The sequence below is a fragment of the Salvelinus alpinus genome, chromosome 1 (assembly GCF_045679555.1).
Source record: "Salvelinus alpinus chromosome 1, SLU_Salpinus.1, whole genome shotgun sequence".
Lineage (NCBI taxonomy): Eukaryota > Metazoa > Chordata > Actinopteri > Salmoniformes > Salmonidae > Salvelinus > Salvelinus alpinus.
The window spans coordinates 85090002-85114280 of NC_092086.1; the positions used below are offsets into that span (position 1 = coordinate 85090002).

The window sequence follows — 24279 nt, forward strand, 5'->3', positions numbered from 1 at the left end:
TAATTCAATAGACAGCCATTTTCAAGTCTTTCCATACATTTTCAAGCTGAATTAAGTCAAAACTGTAACTAGGTTGTCTTGGTAAGCAACTCCAGTGTATATTTGGCCTTGTGATTTAGGCAATTGTCCTGCTGAAAGGTGAATTTGTCTCCCAGTGTCTGTTGAGAGGAGGTCAAAGACCTGGCAGTGTGGTGCCAGGACAACAACCTCTCTCTCAACGTCAGCAAGACAAAGGAGCTGATCATGGACTACAGGAAACGGAGGGCCGAGCACGCCCCCATTCACATTGAAAGGGCTGTACTGGAGCGGGTGTCCACTGTTCCTTGATGTCCACATCACTAAGGATCTATCATGGGCCACACACCAACACAGTTGTGAAGAGGGCACGACAACACCTCTTCCCCCTCAGGAGATTTAAAAGATTTGGCATGGGTCCTCAGATCCTCAGAAAGTTCTACAGCTGCACCATTGAGAGCATCTTGACGCGCTGCATCACAGCGTTGGTATGGCAACTGCTTGGCATCCAATCACAAGGCGCTACAGAGTGTAGTGCGTACAGCTCAGTACATCACTGGTGCCGAGCTTCCTGCCATTCAGGACCTCTATACCAGGCGGTGTCAGAGGAAGGCCCTAAAAATTGTCAAAGACACCAGCCACCCAAATCATAGACTGTTTTCTCTACTACCGCACGGCAAGCAGTACCAACACACCAAGTCTGGAACCAACAGGACACTGAACAGCTTTTACCCCCAAGCCATAAGACTGCTAAATAGTTAGTCTGGGTAGCTATTTGGATAACTATTTAACTATCTGCATTGACCTTTTTTGCACTAACTTTTTTGACTCTTCACATACGCTGCTACTACTGTTTATTACCTGTCACTTATTCTTAGTTACAGTGCATTCGGAAAGTATTCAGACCCCTTGACTTTTTCCACTTTTTGTTACGTTACAGCCTTATTTTGAAATATATATATATATTTTTTTATCCTCCACAATCTACACACAATACCTCATAATGACAAAGCGAAAACAGTTTTTTAAAAATATTTTTTATTTTCTCCCCTTTTTCTCCCCAATTTCATGGTATCCAATTGTTAGTAGTTACTGTCTTGTCTCATCGCTACAACTCCCGTACGGGCTCGGGAGAGACAAAGGTCGAGAGCCATGCGTCCTCCGAAACACAACCCAACCAAGCCGCACTGCTTCTTAACACAGCGCGCATCCAACCCGGAAGACAGGCGCACCAATGTGTCGGAGGAAACACCGTACACCTAGCTACCTGGTCAGCGCGCACTGCGCCCGGCCCGCCACAGGAGTCGCTAGTGCGCGATGAGACAAGGATATCCCTACCGGCCAAACCCTCCCTAACCCGGACGACGCTAGGCCAATTGTGCGTCGCCCCATGGACCTCCCGGTTGCAGTCGGCTGCGACAGAGCCTGGGCTCGAATCCAGAGTCTCTGGTGGCACAGCTAGCACTGCGATGCAGTGCCTTAGACCACTGCGCCACCGAAAACAGGTTTTAAGAAATGTTTGCTAATTTATAAAAAATGTAAACAAAAATACCTTATTTACATAAGTATTCAGACCCTTTGCTGTGAGACTCGAAATTGAGCTCATGTGCATCCTGTTCCCATTGATCATCCTTGAGATGTTCCTACAACTTGATTGGAGTCCACCTGTGGCAAATTCAATTGATTGGACATTATTTGGAAAGGCACACACCTGTCTATATAAGGACCCACTGTTGACTGTGCATGTCAGAGCAAAAACCAATATATGAGTTTGAAGGAGACAGGATTGTGTCGAGGCCCAGATCTGGGGAAGGGTACCAAAAAATGTCTGCAGCATTGAAGGTCCCCAAGAACATAGTGGTCTCCATCAATCTTAAATGGAAGAAATTTGGAACCACCAAGACTCTTCCTAAGGCTGGCCACACGGCCAAACTGAGCAATCGGGGGAGAAGGGCCTTGGTCAGGGAGAACCCAATGGTCACTCTGACAGAGCTCTAGAGTTCCTCTGTGGAGATGGGAGAACCTTCCAGAAGGACAACCATCTCTGCAGCACTCCACCAATCAGGCATTTATGGTAGAGTGGTCAGAAGGAAGCCACTACTCAGTAAAGGCACATGACAGCCCGCTTGGAGTTTGCAAAAAGGCACCTAAAGGACTCTCAATGAGAAACAAGATTATCTGGTCTGATGAAACCAAGTTTGAACTCTTTAGCCTGAATGACAAGCGTCACGTCTGGAGGAAACCTGACAACATCCCTACGGTAAAGCATGGTGGTGGCAGCATCATGCTGTGGGGATGTTTTTCAGCGGTAGGGACTAGGAGACTAGTCAGGATCGAGGGAAATATGAACGGAGCAAAGTACAGAGAGATCCTTAACAAAAACCTGCTCCAGAGCGCTCAGGACCTCAGACTGGGGCGAAGGTTCACGACCCTAAGCACACAGCCAAGACAACGCAGGATTGGCTTCGGGACAAGTCTCTGAATGTCTTTTAGTGGCCCAGCCAGAGCCCGGACTTGAACTCGATCAAACATCTCTGGAGAGACCTTAAAATAGTTGAGCAGCAACGCTCCCCATACAACCTGACAGAGCTTGAGAGGATCTGCAGAGGAAAATGGGAGAAACTCCACAAATACAGGTGTGCAAAGCTTGTGCGAAGCTTATAGCGTCATACCCAAGAAGAAGACTGTGATCGATACCAAAGGTGCTTTAACAAAGTATTGAGTAAAGGGTCTGAATATTTATGTAAATGTTACATTTCAGTTGCAAAAATATGTAAAAACCTGTAAAAACTAACTAATATTAGAATATGGCTGTAACGTAACAAAATGTGGAAAAAGTCAAGGGGTCTGAATACTTTCCGAATGCACTGGAAATTTACATATATACCTCAATGTCCTCGTACCCCTGCATATCGACATGGTACTGGTACCCTTTGGATATAGCCAAGTTATTGTTACTCATTGTGTATTTATTATTACTTGTATTATTACGTTTTACTTTTCTATACTTTTTATATTTTCTTTCTCTCTGCATTGTTGGGAAGGGCCCTAAGTAAGCATTTCACTGTTAGTCTACACCTGTTGTTTACGAACCATGTGATTAATAAAATTCAATTTGATTTGAAATTAAGATCCTACATCTGTACAGCTCCATCATAGGCTACAATACATGCTGGGTTACTGGGACACATACTGTGAAAGCCCCCAGGCATGATGTATTGTATTAAAAAAAGATATTGATGACACAATGCATTCTCCACAGCACGTCTTCTTACAGTATGTAGAGCATGACGTTAGTGACTGAAGTCATTATTTACCGGCCTCGCCCTCACACCCATTTGTCAGGAGCCAGAAGCCTGAGTCATATGTCACTCGACTTGACCTGCCAAGGTTCAGATAGGATTCTTTTCTTTCAAATAGTTTTAATGTTTGATTCAACCTGTGCCAGATGGTCAGCGTTTCAACATTTGGGACTATTCCATTGGTTCCATTGCAACAGGCAGGCTCAATGAAACGGGGCAAAAGTATTTGAAAGAAAACAAATACTGTATGAACCCAGGTCTGCCCTGACTGGACCACCCCAGTGTAGAGTCAATTAGTTATGACATCAGTCAGAGGCAGCTGACTAGGACACACCCCGTGTTCACATCAACAACCACAGAAGGGACCCTAAACCCACACAGCCCAGGCTGCTGACGTGTGGTGTTGTGGGGGAAAACCACTGCTCACTCAAGCTCTGATCCTATAAGCAGATGAAAACAATTTCATAGAACATGAGTTCATACGTTGGAGAGTGGTGAGGGAAAGTGCTGAACTATAGCCACAAAGCCTGTCTTCATTAGCAATACAATATTTATCTTAATTCAAACCATCATGGCAGATGAGGTATTGTGTAGGAAGCTTGTATCCACTACAAGACCATGGTACTTGCCTACAGAGCAGCAAGAGGAACTGCCCCTCCTTACCTTCAGGCTATGCTCAAACCCTACTCTCCAACATGAGCACTTCGTTCTGCATCCTCTGGTCTCTTGGCACTCCCACCCCTACGGGAGGGCAGCTCCCGCTCAGCCCAGTCAAAGCTCTGTCCTGGCACCCCATTGGTGGAACCAGCATCCCCCTGAAGCTAGGACAAGAAAGTCCCTGCCCATCTTCCGAAAACATCTGAAACCCTACCTAAAGAGTATCTTAAATAACCCCACAGAACCCCACAGAACCCCGACTGCTCGAGGATGAGATGCAAATTGGTATTCCACCCACCTTGGTGAGTAATAAAGTTTCTACTCTATTCTATTTTATATGGCTTGGTGTCCCACCCACCTTGGACAGCAGTCCCTGTGCGTGTTCAGTGTCAGTCTGGGCCTGTAGCAGCTCCTGCCGTAGCTCTGTTACCTCCCCCTCCAGTCTGTCTCTCTCAGAATGGGCCGCCTTCAGCAGCCTCTGCAGCTCTGTGCTGTCCCCAGCACTCTGCATGGCCTTCAGCTCCCCAACCTTCTGTCTCTCTAGGTCCACCTGGGCTTTGAGTCGTCCGTTCTCCACCCTCAGGGCATCCGTTGCAGCCCTGTGTTCCTCAGCCGCACGCGTCATCTCACCCCCGGCCTCCACCTCCTTTTTCAGCCGGCCTTGGAGGTCATCCCTCTCCTGCCTGAGGGACCTCACCTGCCCCTGGGTTTCCTGGTGCTCCTCTTCCAGGGTCCTCAGGCTCCCCGTCAGCTGCTGCTGGATGTCCACCAGCTTCTCCCTCTCAAAGTGAGAGCTCTCCACCAGGTCAGCGTAGCGCTGCTCCAGCTCAGCCGCCCGCGACTCGTCCCCGCTCTGGACCTGGGCCACCTCCTGCAGCTTCCCGGCCAGGGCCTCATTCTTCTGGGCCAGCAACTCTACCCTCTCCCTTTGCTGCTGCAGCGACGTCTGTAGGAGGCCCTTCTCCTCGGCCAGGCGCTCATTCTCAGCCGTCAGCTCCTGGACCACCTGCTGTTGGTCGGCCAGCTCCTGTAGTGTTGCCTGGAGCTCCTCTGCCGTACTGTGCTGACTTTCCTCCATCTTCTGGATCTGCTCCGTCAGGCTCTCCACTGAGGGGTCGCGACCCGAACCCTTCCCCACCCCTACACCACTGCTGCTCACTGAGTCAGACTGCGACGGGATCTTCTCAAACTCTGAGGAGTCCGGAGAGGGCGAGCCCTTGGTGATGTCACTGCCGGAGGAGACTGAGGTTTTGAGCGGGCTGAGTGTGGGTGACTTGGCTGGGGGACTAGTGTTGTTGTCTGAGGGGAGGCCGTTGACGGAGGGCTTGGAGGGGCTGGTGGTGGTGGTAGTGTTGATGGACAGAGGAGAGGCAGGCGAAGTTTCCAGGGAGAGAAGCTTCTCCTTCAGGGCCTGGTTCTCCTCCCTCAGAGCTGCCAGCTCCCTCTGGAACTTCCCGTTCTTCTCCCTCAGCTCCCCCACCAGGGCCTGGGCATCTGTGGCCTGCTGGGATAGACCTTGGCCCTGATCGGGGGCACCCTCAGGTGGGGTGGAGGGGGTGTTGTGAGGCGAGGGGGATGAAGACAATGAGGCTTTCCCCCGGCAGCGCTGCAGCTCTATCCTCAGCTTGCTGATCTCAAACTCCTTGGCCTTGGCCTCGGCCAGAAGCTCCTTCACCTGGCACTCCAGGAAGCCTCTCTCCGAGCCCTCGGCGTCCACCCTGGGCTTTGTGGTGGTGGAGCCACGCTGGTGCTTGGCTGCCAGGGTGGCCAGGCTGGAGGTGCTGGCGCTGGGGACCATCTTCTTGGTCGTGGAGGTCCGCAGCTGGTCCCTCAGCGACACACGGTCCCTGGTCATGGTGGGGGGAATCTCCCTGGGGGCAGGGATACCAGACTTCTTGGATCCTGATTGGATGCCTGAAAAAGATTATCAAAACACACATTCAGAGTCTGCTCCTTTCTTTTTGAAATGCCACTAGTAAAGTGGTAATGCTTTTGACTAATGCCTGTAATGTCCTTACCATTCAATAGAAACAATTTCCCACTCAGATTGAAGCTCTATTGTGATGCAGTGATAATATGGTGTTGCAATTGTCATCATCAGGTGTTGCAATTGTCATCATCAGGGGTCAATCATTCAACAATATTCATAGATCCATTTATTTGTTTTGATGGCTGAATGGCTGGCTGGTTGGCACTGTGTCTGTGTTACTGTGGCCATTGAAGGCTTCCGCCTTATAGCATTCCAGTGGGTCCACAGGCCCCGGATGGCTTTCCAGACCTCTCTCTCTCTCTCAAATACGAAGAGCTTTTACTGATTCATCCACCACGTGATCAGGGCGCCATCTGAAAGGCTTTTATTGTTTGTTTTAAAATTATCAGCAAACAAAGACACAGGGGGTTCTTGTTACCAGGGATGACCAGGAATGGTCCGGGGCACATGGAACGTTCCAGCACAAAGCAGCCCAGTCAGTGGACAGATACAAAAAGAGCGCTGTGTTGATGACACACTAGACTGACTGCCATCAACCTCAGAGGGCACAGACTACTACACAGCCTGGGCAAGAAGAGATAGACCAGGCTTCTGTATAACCCTATAAACAACACACACATCCACACACACATCCACACTCGCACACACACAAAACATTCAAGATACACTGGCACGTTGGCTCACATCCACACCTACAAACAAACACACACTCACAAACAAATAGTCTGAGCTCATTTGGAATGGAAATCCTACACCCCTCTGGGCTCTTAAAGCACTTCTCCATTGATGGGCACTTTGCAGGGACTATCACCTCTTTGTACGGGCTGGCTGTGCCTGCCAAGCCTGCCAAGCCTCAGACAATCTCAGGGGCGCAGCGCGGTTTAGCATTCTTAAAGTGGGGTTCTGTGGATGAAAAGGAGAGTGTTGCTGAGGCCGGGACCACAGAGAAAGGAGTCAGAGACCTAACTTACTTCATCAGCACTCAACTATGCTTCTATATAAAGCAAGGAGCCCGGAACTCGGAACTCTGTGTGCTTTCTTTTTACAATAACACAATCATAAATGGCTAAGCTTGCAAAAATAAAAATGACACATTTCTATATATATATATATATTATATAGCAAGTACGCTGGACACTTTCTTTTCATAATAAAATAAAATCACAATAAAACGACAAATAGTTCCAGTAAAACATTAAATATCAAAGCTATAAAAAATAACATGGCAGATTGGCTGGCACACAGAGTGACTGCAGACAGACATTGTGGTTTGCCTTCAGTCAAAAAAAAGGACCTAACTACTCCGCTTGAGTGAGAGCAAGCAAAAGCCAGTCATTTAAATGCCCATTAATCAACTTTGCATTGGTTCTCCATCAGTCAGGTCAAGTGAACTCTAGTGAATTTCCCAGTGGACTAGCCTTTGCTCTGCCAAGATCCCAGGCTGCCATTAAAAATCTATAATCACTTACTTCTCTGTGCATTTTACAGTGGATGCATCCACTACAGACAGAATGAGGCCATACATGCCTAAATTATGTATTATCACATGGAAGATTTTAAGATTTTAACAGCTACTTGTTTATGAATAAAGACTGTGATGAAATCAGTTGTGTTAGGTTAAAAAACGACTACATCATAATACATTACAGATTGACATATTAAGATGTTGTTTGGGGATGCCTGTACTGTATGTGTATAAACAGAAACTGACAGACAGACTGACAGACTAACACACACACACGCGCACACGCACACACACACACACACACACACACACACACACACACACACACACACACACACACACACACACACACACACACACACACACACACACACACACACACACACACACACACACACACACACACACACACACACACACACACACACACAGTTCACAACTCCCCTACATCTCTGCACAGTGGCAAAGACAGCATATAGGCCAGACCTATAGGTCATGTGGGGCATATACACACACACACACACACACACACACACACACACACACACACACACACACACACACACACACACACACACACACACACACACACACACACACACACACACACACACACAGTTCACAACTCCCCTACATCTCTGCACAGTGGCAAAGACAGCATATAGGCCAGACCTATAGGTCATGTGGGGCATATACACACACACACACACACACACACACACACACACACACACACACACACACACACACACACACACACACACACACACACACACACACACACACACACACACACACACACACACACACACACACACACACACAGTTCACAACTCCCCTACATCTCTGCACAGTGGCAAAGACAGCATATAGGCCAGACCTATAGGTCATGTGGGGCATATTCATGCCAATTGCTCTTATTGTTATTATATAACATATAGGGGAAGAGTGACAGAAGGAAAGTGAAAGAGAGGGAGAGATGAATAAAAGGAGAGTGAATGAGAGAGAGGCAGATGTGTTTAAGCTCAGTCCATTTCCATTAAGATGACTAATGTTTGGAGTTGAAGTGGGACTCTGGGACATCTCCCATTCACAGTCCCCCACATACAGTAACGCTCTCCTTCTACTTCCCAGTCCAACTGAATAAAACCCATATGGACTGTATAAACTCATTTTCCTCGTTGGGAGCACTCACCTCCCTTTTACCATGACTTCACTACAGCTTGTCCCTGCGCACATAGCCATGACATAAATCTGTGTGCAAAACAAGCCAACTAATACGTGAACATTTACAGTACATTCAAATATAATACAGAGAAAGGAAGGCTGTCTGGAACACAGCCATTCTGACCATTTCTGAAAGATGAAAACAATAGCACATTCTTTGTGGACCTGTAAACAGATTGTTGGAATTCAATAAGTAGGTCCAATAAATGAGAGAAGGGATGAATGGTAGCCTATCCAAACTTGTTGTAGGCCTATAGGCTATTTCAAGAGTTCCCTATGAAACCATCACAGTCAGAAAATGTGAGGAGTTTTTATATACCTATTTCAAATTATTTTAGAATGCAAAGATAAAATAAAGAGATTTTTGATCTCTTCTTACTAACGGCAAATGATTAAATCTTGTTATTATATTTAACTACCTGTTTTTTGTTATAAATAAGAATGTCATCATATATTCCCCATTTGCACAAGGCTACTACTAGGCTTCTTTTGCCTTCTTGCAATGCAATACTTCAACCACTAGAAACTGTGCGTACCCATGGTCTACAGTGTGCGGGAGGATAAGCACATTCTCATGTCAAATCTTGCGTGAAAACTGTCTCATACATATTTTGGGGCATATTTTGTGCATACGCAACGTTTACAAATGAGGCCCCAGACCTGGGTTCAAATAGTATTTGAAATAGTGCTTGATGGAGCTTGCCTGGCACATTAGAGCCAATGGAATAATTCCAAATGTGTAAACCCCGTCCATCTGGCAGACAGGCTTAATTGAACGCTCAAAGTATTTGAAAGAAAACAAATACGAGTTTATTTCTCATTCCACATCTCATATAAAGAGGCCTAACAATGGAACCCTCTCTCTCTCTCTTACTCTCTCTCTCTCTCTCTCTCTCACTCTTTCTCTCTCTCAGTGTTACTGTAGCCAATCCTTCCCTGTCCAAAAGGAGGGTTCGGTCTCACATAGAGCCAGGCATGGGCAGTGATAGATAGTGGCACAGTTGGCCATGCAGCCTTAAGGCCAAGACAGAGCAGCTGCTCAATGGGAATCATCTCATCTTATCCTCATCAAACAGTCCGCCAGTCTCAGAGGAGAGCAGAGGCATGCTTTATCCAGGAGAGGTGCCAGCTATCAGATGCTAGCTGGGCTATAAAAAAGGGGTGATAGGAAGGAGAACATTGAAGAAAAGCCTCAGTGCCTAAATTTATCTATGCTGAGATCAACATGTTTGATACAGTGCAGAAGATAGACCGAATTGACTTTTCTCTTCCAACACAACATATAAAACCATGTCTTAAAACTGTTCTTCAATACTGTATGACTGATACATTTCTGTAACATTATAGAACCTTACAGGGTGTGTAACTTCTAAACCCCTTACCTAAGCCTACTTTCAGGGTATTCATAAATCACATAAAGTTATCCTCACCATATGTTTCACAATTTAAAAGAAGTCAAAGGAAAGCACAAAGAAGACAAGCTGTGAATTAATAGCCAACTATTTAAAATCCTCAGTTGGGACAAATGCTTCCTGACTCCAAAGTTATCTGGGCCTGACTTGCTAAGCCTTTGACAGACAATGACAACTCCTTATTTTTAGGGGTTACTGAAATGGTGAGAGGGAGAGAAAGTGGGGGAGAAAAAGAGAGATGAGAGAGAAAGGCTGAGAGTAAGAGAGAGAGAAAAAAAATCTATGGAGAGAGATAGCGAATGACTCGTTTCAAGAAACTAGGCGTATGTCGCATGTCACTACTTCACAGGAGCAGCATTTGAACATTTATTTTTGATCAAAACACGTTTTATTTGCAGAAATGCCTTCTGGAACATGTGAACTTCATATGCCTTAATAACAAACTTGTATTTCATCCATAAAATTGTTAAATTACAAGCCTAGTTGGTTTAGCCATGGAAATAGACAAGAACCTTCCCACTGGCCATGATTGGCTGAGATAATGCATGGACTGGACATGCCGGGAGATAAGTTTGGATTGGTCTGCCATGTAGCAGGCTTCTGTCTATTACGTGAGCTGTTCAGTATGTGTTGACAGTCCTTTCTACCACGCCATTTTTGAAAGATATAAAGTTAGCCATTGAGAACAACCAAAGTTTTGCTACTTTTCTCAACATTGATGCCCTAAATTTAGCTGGTGCTATCGACAGATCATAAGGAAAAAGTGATGGGCTACTTTCTGCACACACCATGGACAGTATGAACCGGAGTGACTTGACACAAAGCTGGCCAAACAAGATGTAGCTACAAACAAAATGGAGTTAAATGGCTCCAGTCTGCCGTGAAGCGTTCATCCTTGTAAACGGTTAAGAGTCTAGCTACATTTTCCAGATATAAGTTTCCAATTTTTTCAGAAAGTCATTTTCATCGCAAGTTAAAGTGTACTGTTTGTTAGCTAGCAAACATTAGCTTGCTGGATCGCTAGTTAACGTCATGTGTATGATCTGTGTTACAATATTATTTGAATCAGAAAACCATTTGCATTGCTAGTTATAGCCTAATGTTAACTAGCTAACATTGAACCTAGTTTGTTAGGTTTAACCACCTGCAGATTCATACTACAGCTATGACAATGTCTGTATTGGTAGTAGTATGAGTTGGGGTTATGCCGGTTCATCGTTTAGCTAGCTAGCTACATGTCTAAACAAAAATTTCTACTTTGGCTGGTTTATTACATGACCCATCAAATTAGCAGGTGTATCTGGGGGTGATTAAGGCCATCTATTGTATTTAATGAACATGTGTACATGTCTAGACAATAGTGACCCTTCCACTTAGCTAGATGTGGGTGAGGGGTGGTTATAGCATCAATTTAGACAAGTGTGTTGGGTAAGCGTCATTTAAAATATAAAATATTTATAAAATATTTTTATCTTGACACTTTCTGTTTTTGATATTGCTACTATGCAAGTACTATCACTGTACCATTTACATCTTCTGTATCCTCTGCATGTGACAAATAAACATAGATTTTATTTGATATAGTGTGTGTTTACCACATGGCCTCACATGTGAATCCTTAGAGATGGGTGGGGCTAAGGCTTAAGAGGGTGTGAACGATACTGAAAGGGTGTAGACAAAGAAGAGCTCTCCAGTAGGTGTACCAAAAATTCAAGGGCCATTTTCTCAGAAGTGGGTTTACAAGTTTATCAACTTTCCCATTGTTCCTCAACTGCAGTGTATGATATACCATTTTCTAGCTCTGAGTCTCTACTTTTATCCAATGTAAAAAATACAATTTCAAATGTTGCTACATAAGACCGACTTGAGGCGGTCGGTCACATATATACAAAAGTATGTGGACACCCCTTCAAATTAGTGGATTCGGCTATTTCAGCCACACCCGTTGCTGACAGGTATATAAAATCGAGCACACAGTCATGCTATCTCCATAGACAAACATTGGCAGCAAAATTTAAACGTGGCACCGTCAGAGGACGCCACCTTTCCAACAAGTCAGTTAGTGAAATGTATGGCCTACCAGAGCTGCATCGGGCAACTGTAAGTGCTGTTATTGTGAAGTGGAAACGTCACAGTGCAACAATGGCTCAGCCGCAAATTGGTAGGTCACACAAGCTCACAGAACAGGACCACAGAGTGCTGTATGTAAAAATGGTATGTCCTCAGTTGCAACAATTACTAATGAGTTCCAAATTGCCTCTGGAAGCAACGTCAGCAGAATAACTGTTTGTTTGGAAATTCATGAAATGGGTTTCCGTGGCCGAGCTGCCATACACAAGCCTAGCTCGCCGCCATTGGACTCTGGAGCAGTGGAAACCCGTTCTCTGGAGTGATGAATCACGCTTCATCATCTGGCAGTCTGACAGATGAATCTGGAGGTTTGGAAGATGCCAGGAGAACGCTACCTGCCCCAATGCATAGTGCCAACTGTAAAGTTTGGTGGAGAAGGAATAATGGCCCGGGGCTGTTTTTCATGGTTCGGGCTAGGAACCTTAGTTCCAGCGAAGGGAAATCTTAACACTACAGCATACATTGAAATTCTAAACAGGCCTAATCGCCCAACATCAGTGCCCAACCTCACTAATGCTCTTGTGGCTGAATGTTAGCAAGTCCCTGAAGAACATCTAGTGGAAAGACTTCCCAGAAGAGTGGAGGCTGTTATAACAGCAAAGGGGGACCAACTCCATATTAATGCCCATGAGTTTGCAATGAGACGTTCGACGAGAAGATGTCCACATACTTTTGGCCATGTGTAAATCCTCCAACAAGCTCTGGAGACTGGTTCTCATTGATAGCAAAGTGTAAATAATGTGAAACACTAGCTTTGGAGAGAAACAGAAATACTGCTGCCAAGTAGAATGGGCTTTCTGTCATGTTGAGGAAGAAGAGAAAGGCTACACAACATCTTGTGACAAGAGTTTTCTTTTTTGTGCTCATTTGGTAAGAAAGTAATATTCACAATAGTGAATCATGGACTAATCATTGCAGGATAGGGGGTTTTGGAGGAGAAGCCACAGTAACAAGATTTAGATTGCAGGCGGCCAAATGAAGCCAGCAGTGAAAGCCAAGATCAACAGGCTTGACCAAAGTCATTAACCCAAACTCCAACTTTTAACTTAAAACATTCATGTTTCTACACAGAATACTGCTGACACGCCAGAAAACACACGTCCACACAGAAAGAACCATTGTTAGTAACCCCACTTCTGATCTCGAGTCCTGTTGAAATGGCTTCCTGAAATGATCGGAAATTATTGCTTTGTTTACATTAACTAATTGTTTAATTAATAACTCACAGTGTGAGTACCTCATCACAATAATGCACTCTGGTCCATATCTATCTTTTTAATGAAGATGAGGTTTTAAATCAAAGATCGGCAGGGGACGTGTGGCTCAGTGGCTTCTGGACACCAGCGTTACCAGCCACCCAAGCCAAGCCAGCAGCCAAGAGGTAACAGGCTGCATTGTGAGGGGAAGGAAAGGCAGCCCCCAGCCCAGCCTTCTTTAATTTCATTTACACGGGGGGACAGGAGAGGGAGTGACGATGACAGATAAGTGGCTGGGGCCAGTCAGGCCGGTCAAGTGTCAGAACCGGTGGCATCTGCAATGACACAGTGGTACCGTCAGTCAGTGGCCGACTGCTATCACGAAGGAATGAATGACCTTTGAAAGGGAAAGAAGTCTCATTTCCACACCACACACGCGTGTGCACACACACACACACACACACACACACACACACACACACACACACACACACACACACACACACACACACACACACACACACACACACGTCTCATTTCCACCCCTAGCCCGCCCCCTCTGGAGTTCCAGGAAGTGCAGTCTAATGTTTTCCAGTCAGGTGGATGTGGGGGGTACAGAGCAGTTAGATAAAAAATAATATCCGTCTCTCTCTCTGTCTGGGGTTTCCTGTTGTCCAGGCAGCAACTGGACAGGACATAGCCTGGTGGTCCCAGATCTGTTTGTGCTGTTTTGGCAACTCAACACAGGAGTTGGCAAGATGGCACAAACAGATCTGTGACCAGACTAGACAGGACGGGATGGGGAGTGACTGGGTAAACTGGAGCTTATCTCTCAGGCCCTGGGCTCACACAGGCATTCCACTCTTCTTGCTGGTGCGGAAGACAGACTCACAGTGGGGTTTCCATATGCGTCACTGTGATACAGGAAATGGTCAGCCAGGATGGTCAGTCAGTCAGGGACAGGGGAGGCAAACGTTAACGCTAGCTGTCACAGTCCAAGCGACACATCATCCTCCAGACCTTGATTCTAACTTCCGGCGCCGAAAAGAGATGGCCGCCTCGCTTCGCGTTCCTTGGAAAATATGCAGTATTTTGTTTTTTTATGTGTTATTTCTTACATCGGTACCCCAGGTAATCTTAGGTTTCATTACATACAGTCGGGAGGAACTACTGAATATACGATTAACGTCAACTCATCATCGTTCCTACCAGGAATATGACTTTCCCGAAACGGATCCAGTGTTTTGCCTTCCACCCAATACAATGGATCTGATCCCAGCCGGCGACCCTGTGCGACGCCGTAAAAGGGGCAAACGAGGCGGTCTCGTGGTCAGGCTTCGGAGACGGGCACATCGCGCTCCACTCCCTAGCATACTACTCGCCAATGTCCAGTCTCTTGACAATAAGGTTGATGAAATCCGAGCACGGGTAGCATTCCAGAGAGACATCAGGGATTGCAACGTGCTCTGCTTCACGGAAACATGGCTAACTCAAGAGACGCTAACGGAGTCGGTGCAGCCAGCTGGTTTCTTCATGCATCGCGCCGACAGAAACAAACATCTTTCTGGTAAGAAGAGGGGCGGGGGGGTATGCCTTATGATTAACGAGACGTGGTGTGATCATCATAACAACACACAGGAACTCAAGTCATTCTGTTCACCTGATCTAGAACTCCTCACAATCAAATGTCGACCGCATTATCTACCAAGGGAATTCTCTTCAATCATAATCACAGCCGTATATATTCCCCCCCAAGCAGACACATCGATGGCCCTGAACGAACTTTATCTGACTCTTTGTAAACTGGAAACCACACACCCTGAGGCTGCATTCATCGTAGCTGGGGATTTTAACAAGGCTAATCTAAAAACAAAACTCCCTAAATTCTATCAGCATATCGATTGTGCTACCAGGGCTGGAAAAACCCTAGATCATTGTTATACTAATTTCCGCGACGCATATAAGGCCCTCCCCCGCCGAATATGCTGATTCGGTGAGCGAGTTCATTAGGAAGTGCATTGACGATGTCGTACCCACAGCAACGATTAAAACATTCCCAAACCAGAAACCGTGGATTGACGGCAGCATTCGCGTGAAACTGAAAGCGCGAACCACTGCTTTTAACCAGGGCAAGGTGACCGGAAGCATGACCGAATACAAACAGTGTAGCTATTCTCTCCGCAAGGCAATCAAACAGGCTAAGTCCCAGTACAGAGACAAAATCGAGTCGCAATTCAACAGCTCAGACACAAGAGGTATGTGGCAGGGTCTACAGTCAATCACGGATTACAAAAAGAAAACCAGCCCCGTCGCGGACCAGGATGTCTTGCTCCCAGACAGGCTAAACAACTTTTTTGCCCGCTTTGAGGACAATACAGTGCCACTGAACCCTACCAAAACCTGCGGGCTCTCCTTCACTGCAGCCGAGGTGAGTAAAACATTTAAACGTGTTAACCCTCGCAAGGCTGCAGGCCCAGACGGCATTCCCAGCCGCGTCCTCAGAGCATGCGCAGACCAGCTGGCTGGTGTGTTTACGGACATATTCAATCAATCCTTATCCCAGTCTGCTGTTCCCACATGCTTCAAGAGGGCCACCATTGTTCCTGTTCCCAAGAAAGCTAAGGTAACTGAGCTAAACGACTACCGCCCCGTAGCACTCACTTCCGTCATCATGAAGTGCTTTGAGAGACTAGTCAAGGACCATATCACCTCCACCCTACCGGACACCCTAGACCCACTCCAATTTGCTTACCGACCCAATAGGTCCACAGACGACGCAATCGCAACCACACTGCACACTGCCCTAACCCATCTGGACAAGAGGAATACCCATGTGAGAATGCTGTTCATCGATTACAGCTCAGCATTTAACACCATAGTACCCTCCAAACTCGTCATCAAGCTCGAGACCCTGGGTCTCGACCCCGCCCTGTGCAACTGGGTCCTGGACTTCCTGACGGGCCGCCCCCAGGTGGTGAGAGTAGGTAACAACATCTCCACCCCGCTGATCCTCAACACTGGGGCCCCACAAGGGTGCGTTCTGAGCCCTCTCCTGTACTCCCTGTTCACCCACGACTGCGTGGCCATGCACGCCTCCAACTCAATCATCAAGTTTGCGGATGACACTACAGTGGTAGGCTTGATTACCAACAACGACGAGACGGCCTACAGGGAGGAGGTGAGGGCCCTCGGAGTGTGGTGTCAGGAAAATAACCTCACACTCAACGTCAACAAAACAAAGGAGATGATTGTGGACTTCAGGAAACAGCAGAGGGAGCACCCCCCTATCCACATCGACGGGTCAGTAGTGGAGAAGGTGGAAAGTTTTAAGTTCCTCGGTGTACACATCACGGACAAACTGAATTGGTCCACCCACACAGACAGCGTTGTGAAGAAGGCGCAGCAGCGCCTCTTCAACCTCAGGAGGCTGAAGAAATTCGGCTTGTCACCAAAAGCACTCACAAACTTCTACAGATGCACAATCGAGAGCATCCTGTCGGGCTGTATCACCGCCTGGTACGGCAACTGCTCCGCCCACAACCGTAAGGCTCTCCAGAGGGTAGTGAGGTCTGCAGAACGCATCACCGGGGGCAAACTACCTGCCCTCCAGGACACCTACACCACCCGATGTCACAGGAAGGCCATAAAGATCATCAAGGACAACAACCACCCAAGCCACTGCCTGTTCACCCCGCTATCATCCAGAAGGCGAGGTCAGTACAGGTGCATCAAAGCAGGGACCGAGAGACTGAAAAACAGCTTCTATCTCAAGGCCATCAGACTGTTAAACAGCCACCACTAACATTTAGCGGCCGCTGCCAACATACTGACTCAACTCCAGCCACTTTAAAAATGGGAATTGATGGAAATTATGTAAAAATGTACCACTAGCCACTTTAAACAATGCCACTTAATATAATGTTTACATACCCTACATTACCCATCTCATATGTATATACTGTACTCTATATCATCTACTGCATCTTGCCATCTTTATGTAATACATGTACCACTAGCCACTTTAAACTATGCCACTTTATGTTTACATACCCTACAGTACTCATCTCATATGTATATACCGTACTCTATACCATCTACTGCATCTTGCCATGCCGTTCTGTACCACCACTCATTCATATATCTTTATGTACATATTCTTCATCCCTTTACACTTGTGTGTGTGTATAAGGTAGTAGTTGTGGAATTGTTAGGTTAGATTACTTGTTGGTTATTACTGCATTGTCGGAACTAGAAGCACAAGCATTTCGCTACACTCGCATTAACATCTGCTAACCATGTGTATGTGACTAATAAAATTTGATTTGATTTGATTTGATTCAAATAGAATTTGTTTTCTTTTAAAGACTAACGGTTCCTTATGTTCCATCATCAGACAAACATCAGACAACAATTAAATTCATCATTCTAACTCTTCTAGCAGAAAAAGATACTGCCAACTATGAGTTAGCCAAGAAACACAGACTCTAGCATTGTTTTTCTACTTATCAAAGGCCAACTTTACTTGCAATACTATAGTAAGTACAGATATTCCACTAAGGTTCCTGAAACTCGGACAGACGGTCTAAATTCACTCTGGCCAAAACTTAATCTCTTGGCCTGTGTCTCAGGTCCCAAAGACTTAAATGGACAGATATTCCACAATAGTTCCTCCATATGAGTTGATGAAAGCTCTAGCCTAAATTCACTTACACTGGGCTTTTTTCTGGCCAAAACATAATCTCTTGGCCCCAAGGCCCCAGGTCCCAAAGACTTTGGGTCAGATTGATGATGACATCATACTGTGGAGGAGGAGAGTGCATAGTATGATTAGAGAGCGGATCTGCAGATCACATCTGATTTAAAGCCCAGAATGTTCTAGAATGTCACCAGATACATTTTATGGGCCTACTATAGCAGATAGCAGAAGGGGATATAGTAGAGGCAGGCACTCAACGAATGCAGGATTTCAATAAACCCCCCATTTCCCATAGTCTACTACAGTATACCACATAAGAGGCACGTCAATGAATAGGAATCTGATTTGTGCGCCGTTTGAAGGATGGTGTAATTGCATTTGCCGGTGATCGGAAGTGGTGTAAATCAGGTAAATGATCTAGTTTCACAGACAGTTACCAGGACCATGGAGGATAAGCAGCAGCTGTAACACATATCACTTTGTGAGTGTCAGTTTAAGGGCTGGTTTAGAAGTAGTGTACAAAAGTCCTGGGTTTAGACCAGAAGGTCCTCGTCTGGCTTTGCATGGGCTCTCCAGACTATTGAGTTTAGGAAATTATTGCATTGGGGATTTGACTGGATATATTATCTGCACTTGGGAAACGTCCAGTATCTGCAGATCCACAGATACTCAAACCCAACAAACGCTTCCCTTGTTCTTTGTGATTCTATCTTTCTATCTTTATTCCTGCAGATCATACATGCTGCCATCATGTCTATGGGATTATTACCATAGTACCATAATCTCCCCAGTCCCCACCATAGATTTGAAGCCATAACTATATCCAGGGGGCTCAGATAACATGCTCTCCAATCGTCTACTTCAGCATGATTGCACATCTCAATCCAAGAAATTTGCATAAAAACCAAACGACTGAGAACAGAAGGCGCAAATGTAAAATCGAGGCCGCATAGATGGTCATTGGAAGTATAGATATCCATCCTATAGTAGTTGCATAATATGTGGAGTACATAGAGTATAAGCTATAGTACAAAGTCCATGCCGTATGTCATGCACAATCAACGTGGCACACTGTATCAACAACATGTTTGAGTTGAGTAAAGGGAAGGAATTAGAGGCTTTTTAAAGAGTTTAAGGGTTGCTTTAAAATTCTGTTGACCAATCTGAAAATATTAATGTGAACTAACTTGGAGAAAGAATGGAGGTAAAGAGTGAGTTTGGCATGCCTGGCTGTGAAGGATAAGTAGTAGGGTCGGTGTGGAGAGACAGAGAGTGGATGGAATCTGTCACCACATTGGCTGAGGTGATATTTTCCCTGCTGGGGCTGGCCAATAATCCTGCATATAAATAAATAAATAAATAAAGAGGGAGAGAGAGAGAGAGAGCAGAATGGATGGGCTTTGGCTGGGCTAAATAGAGACTGTAAATCACTCAGTGGAGTGAAAGAAGTAGAGTTACCGCATGTATGGGATCAAAAAGCTGACTCACTTACAGAGGGTTACATTTTGACTTGTGATGGTTCGGAAATATACTGTACACACACCATACAGAAAAACCACTACTTGATTACACAGAGATGGGGAATTGCTGGTGTTGCTGTGCCGGAACCAAAACAATTTGAAACACCAAGAGCAGAAAGGCAGCAGGGAAGGAGTAGAGGAGTAGAGCCCAGGGCTAGTATTCACAACAACCTCTACTGTAAGCAGAAGTAAAATATCCCATACTCATGTATTCCTGTGTCCAAGTCATTATGGGTAGTGAGCGACTCTAATGTCAGCAAGTGGCATATCATTCATCAAATACTGCTGAGAAGTGGACTTTTTTTAGAACAGCAACACCTGCAAGTCTGCACTATACAGTGCCTTCAGAAAGTATTCATACCCCTTCTTATTGCACTTTGTGTTGTGTTACAGCCTGAATTCAAAATGGATTACTTTTTTTCCCTTCTCACCCATCTACACACAATATTCCTTAAGTGGAAACATGTTTTTAGAAATGTTTGTACATTTATTTAAAATGAAATACAGAAATCTAATTTACATAAGTATTCACACCCCTGAGTCAACACTGTACAAGCACCTTTGGCGGCAATTACAGATGAGAGTCTTTTTGGGTAAGTCTAAGAGTTTTGCACACTTGAATTGTACAATATTTGCCCATTATTCTTTAAAAATGATTCAAGCTCTGTCAAGTTGATTGTTGATTGTTGCTAGTCAGCCATTTTCAAGTTTTGCCATAGACTTTCAAGCTGATTTTAAGCCAAAAGTGCACAGGAACATTCAATGTCGTCTTGGTAAGCAACTCCAGTGTAGATTTGGCCTTGTATTTTAAGTTGTGGTCCTGCTGAAAGGTGAATTCGTCCCCCAGAATCTCAGTATCTCTACTTGCACATCATCATCTGCTCATTTATCACTCCAGTGTTAATCTGCTAAATTGTAATTATTCGCTCCTATGGCCTATTTATTGCCTACCTCCTCATGCCTTATAAATGTGATTTTATTTTATAAAAAAAAAAAAAAAAAAAAAAAAATTCTGTTGGAAAGCAGACTGTACCAGGTTTTCCTCTAGGATTTTGCCTGTGCTTACAGCTGTATTCCATGTATTTATATTAAAGAAAACTCCCTAGTCCTTGCTGATCACAAGCATACCAATAACGTGATGCAGCCACCACCGTGCTTGAAAATATGAAGAGTGGTACTCAGTGATGTGTGCTGTTGGATTTGCCCTAAACATAACGCTTTCTATTCAGGACCGAAAGTTCATCTCTTTGCCCCATTTTTTGCAGTATTACTTTTGCAGTGGTGCCTTGTTGCAAACTGGATGCATGTTTGGAAATATTTTAATTTCTGTATAGGCTTCCTTCTTTTCATGGTGAAATCACTGTGCAGTTTTCTTCCTCTCTGGCAACTGAGTTAGGAAGGAAGCCTGTATCTTTGTCGTGACTGGGTGTATTTATATACCATCCAAAGCCCAATTAATAACTTCACCATGCTCAAAGGGATATTCAGCATTTCCTTTTTTTATCTACCAATCGGTGCCCTTCTTTGCAAGGCATCGAAAAACCTCCCTGGTCTATGTGGTTGAATCAGTGCTTGAAATGCACTACTCAAATGAGGGACCGTACAAATAATTGTATGTGTGGGGTACAGGGATGGGGTAGTCATTCAAAAATCACATTAACCACTATTATTGAACACAGAATAAGCCCATGCAACTTATTATGCAATTTGTTAAGTACATATTTACTCCTGAACTTATTTAGACTTGCCATAACAAAGGGGTTGAATATTCAAGACGTTTCAGCTTTTATTTATTTTTTTCATTTCTAAAATGTTCTACAAACAAAATTCCACATTTACATTATGGGGCATTATGTGTGGATCATTGACACAAAATCTAAATGTAATCAATTTTAAATACATGCTGTAACACAACAAAATGTGGAAAAAGTAAAGAAGTGTTGTAGCGATGTGCGCTGAGAGTCAGGAAGCAAGTTCAGGGAGTGAGTGTTTTAATCAATAAACAAAACATAATACAAAACAAGAAACACGAACAACGCACAGACATGAAACAGAAACAATGACGACTGGGGAAGAAACCAAAGGGAGTGACATACAGTGGGGCAAAAAAGTATTTAGTCAGCCACCAATTGTGCAAGTTCTCCCACTTAAAAAGACGAGAGAGGCCTGTAATTTTCATCATAGGTACACTTCAACTATGACAGACAAAATGAGAAAAAAAATCCAGAAAATCACATTGTAGGATTTTTTATGAATTTATTTGCAAATTATGGTGGAAAATAAGTATTTGGTCAATAACAAAAGTTTATCTCAATACTTTGTTATATACCCTTTGTTGGCAATGACAGAGGTCAAACGTTTTCTGTAAGTCTTCACAAGGTTTTCACACACTGTTGGTGGTATTTTGGCCCATTCCTCCATGCAGATCTCCTCTAGAGTAGTGATGTTTTGGGGCTGTTGCTGGGCAACACAGACTTTCAACTCCCTCCAAAGATTTTCTATGGGGTTGAGATCTGGAGACTGGCTAGGCCACTCCAGGACCTTGAAATGCTTCTTACGAAGCCACTCCTTCGTTGCCCGGGCGGTGTGTTTGGGATCATTGTCATGCTGAAAGACCCAGCCACGTTTCATCTTCAATGCCCTTGCTGATGGAAGGAGGTTTTCACTCAAAATCTCACGATACATGGCCCCATTCATTCTTTCCTTTACACCGATCAGTCGTCCTGGTCCCTTTGCAGAAAAACAGCCCCAAAGCATGATGTTTCCACCCCCATGCTTCACAGTAGGTATGGTGTTCTTTGGATGCAACTCAGCATTCTTTGTCCTCCAAACACGACGAGTTGAGTTTTTACCAAAAAGTTCTATTTTGGTTTCATCTGACCATATGACATTCTCCCAATCATCTTCTGGATCATCCAAATGCTCTCTAGCAAACTTCAGACGGGCCTGGACATGTACTGGCTTAAGCAGGGGGACACGTCTGGCACTGCAGGATTTGAGTCCCTGGCGGCGTAGTGTGTTACTGATGGTAGGCTTTGTTACTTTGGTCCCAGCTCTCTGCAGGTCATTCACTAGGTTCTTGTGATCATTTTGACCCCACGGGGTGAGATCTTGCGTGGAGCCCCAGATCGAGGGAGATTATCAGTGGTCTTGTATGTCTTCCATTTCCTAATAATTGCTCCCACAGTTGATTTCTTCAAACCAAGCTGCTTACCTATTGCAGATTCAGTCTTCCCAGCCTGGTGCAGGTCTACAATTTTGTTTCTGGTGTCCTTTGACAGCTCTTTGGTCTTGGCCATAGTGGAGTTTGGAGTGTGACTGTTTGAGGTTGTGGACAGGTGTCTTTTATACTGATAACAAGTTCAAACAGGTGCCATTAATACAGGTAACGAGTGGAGGACAGAGGAGCCTCTTAAAGAAGAAGTTACAGGTCTGTGAGAGCCAGAAATCTTGCTTGTTTGTAGGTGACCAAATACTTATTTTCCACCATCATTTGCAAATAAATTCATAAAAAATCCTACAATGTGATTTTCTGGATTTTTTTTCCTCATTTTGTCTGTCATAGTTGAAGTGTACCTATGATGAAAATTACAGGCCTCTCTCATCTTTTTAAGTGGGAGAACTTGCACAATTGGTGGCTGACTAAATACTTTTTTGCCCCACTGTATATAAGGATAATCAAGGAGGTGATGGAGTCCAGGTGAGTATCACTATGCGCGTAACCATGGTGACAGGTGTGCACCATAACGAGCAGCCAGGTGACCTAGAGGCCGGAGAGGGAGCACACGTGACAGGTGTGAATACTTTCTGAAGGGACTGTAGCTGTTGAAATGCCATGGAAATAGCACTTTGAGACAAAATGCATGATGTGCTTTGCTTGGGGAGTTGGCAAGCCACAGTAGACACATTTATATTCAATTCTGAAGGAAGGATGTTCCTTTTGAGGGTATAAACTGAACTAATGTGCATGCTAATTATATAGCCACAGCATCCCCTTTACTGAGGAACTCTGCTTTGAGGTACATTCTCTACAAAAGGCATCAATTTGATACAGACATGAGCACATCGCATGAGATTGAAAGATTTTGTTATTTTCTCCAGAAAGGGTAAAGGGAGACAGCGACAGCTAAAACGTCTATCTGCTAAAACAAAGGGGTTGACATCAGATGACCATTTATAAATGAAACACTTGATTAGCCAAGATACAGCCAGAGGACAACTCGTCATGGGTTTGTTCGGGTTCAACATCAATCGACAAATCAAAACATCTTAACCTTTCAATTTGATGCTCAAGCTGGTCATGTTTATCTTGGTATTTGCAGGCTCTGAAAACTTTGTTTAGAATTATTTTGATATGTTTTTTATCATTCAGTATATCTGAGTACAACATCCAACACATCAGCCTTTCTTTATTTCTATTTTCTAATATAAACTTTTCTCCATGACTTTTACATTTCTCTCATGATCCAAATACACATCCTACATGATTTAGGATAAGATTAAGTATTTGAGATTATTTTTCCTGGAACAATCCCTGTAGAGGATGAAATGTATTATATGTGTGGGTTTAGGATTAATCTGAGAATGGGAGAGAGATTTCCACAAGCAGGATTTAGAAGGTATTATTGAGAAAAAGACACCTCCGTTCCCCACCCTTTTCCATAGTAAC

General features: G+C 44.6%; 1 protein-coding gene across 6 annotated transcripts in view; it reads right to left on the reverse strand.

The window, feature by feature from the left end:
* Positions 1–24279, reverse strand: part of LOC139532366 (cytospin-B-like) — a 189643-nt gene that overhangs the window by 74875 nt on the left and 90489 nt on the right. For all 6 annotated transcript variants that reach the window (XM_071329872.1, XM_071329847.1, XM_071329864.1 and 3 more), the window contains one exon: positions 4333–5888. In XM_071329872.1, the coding sequence (XP_071185973.1) occupies positions 4333–5888 (1556 nt within the window). The remainder of the gene's footprint in view (positions 1–4332; positions 5889–24279) is intronic.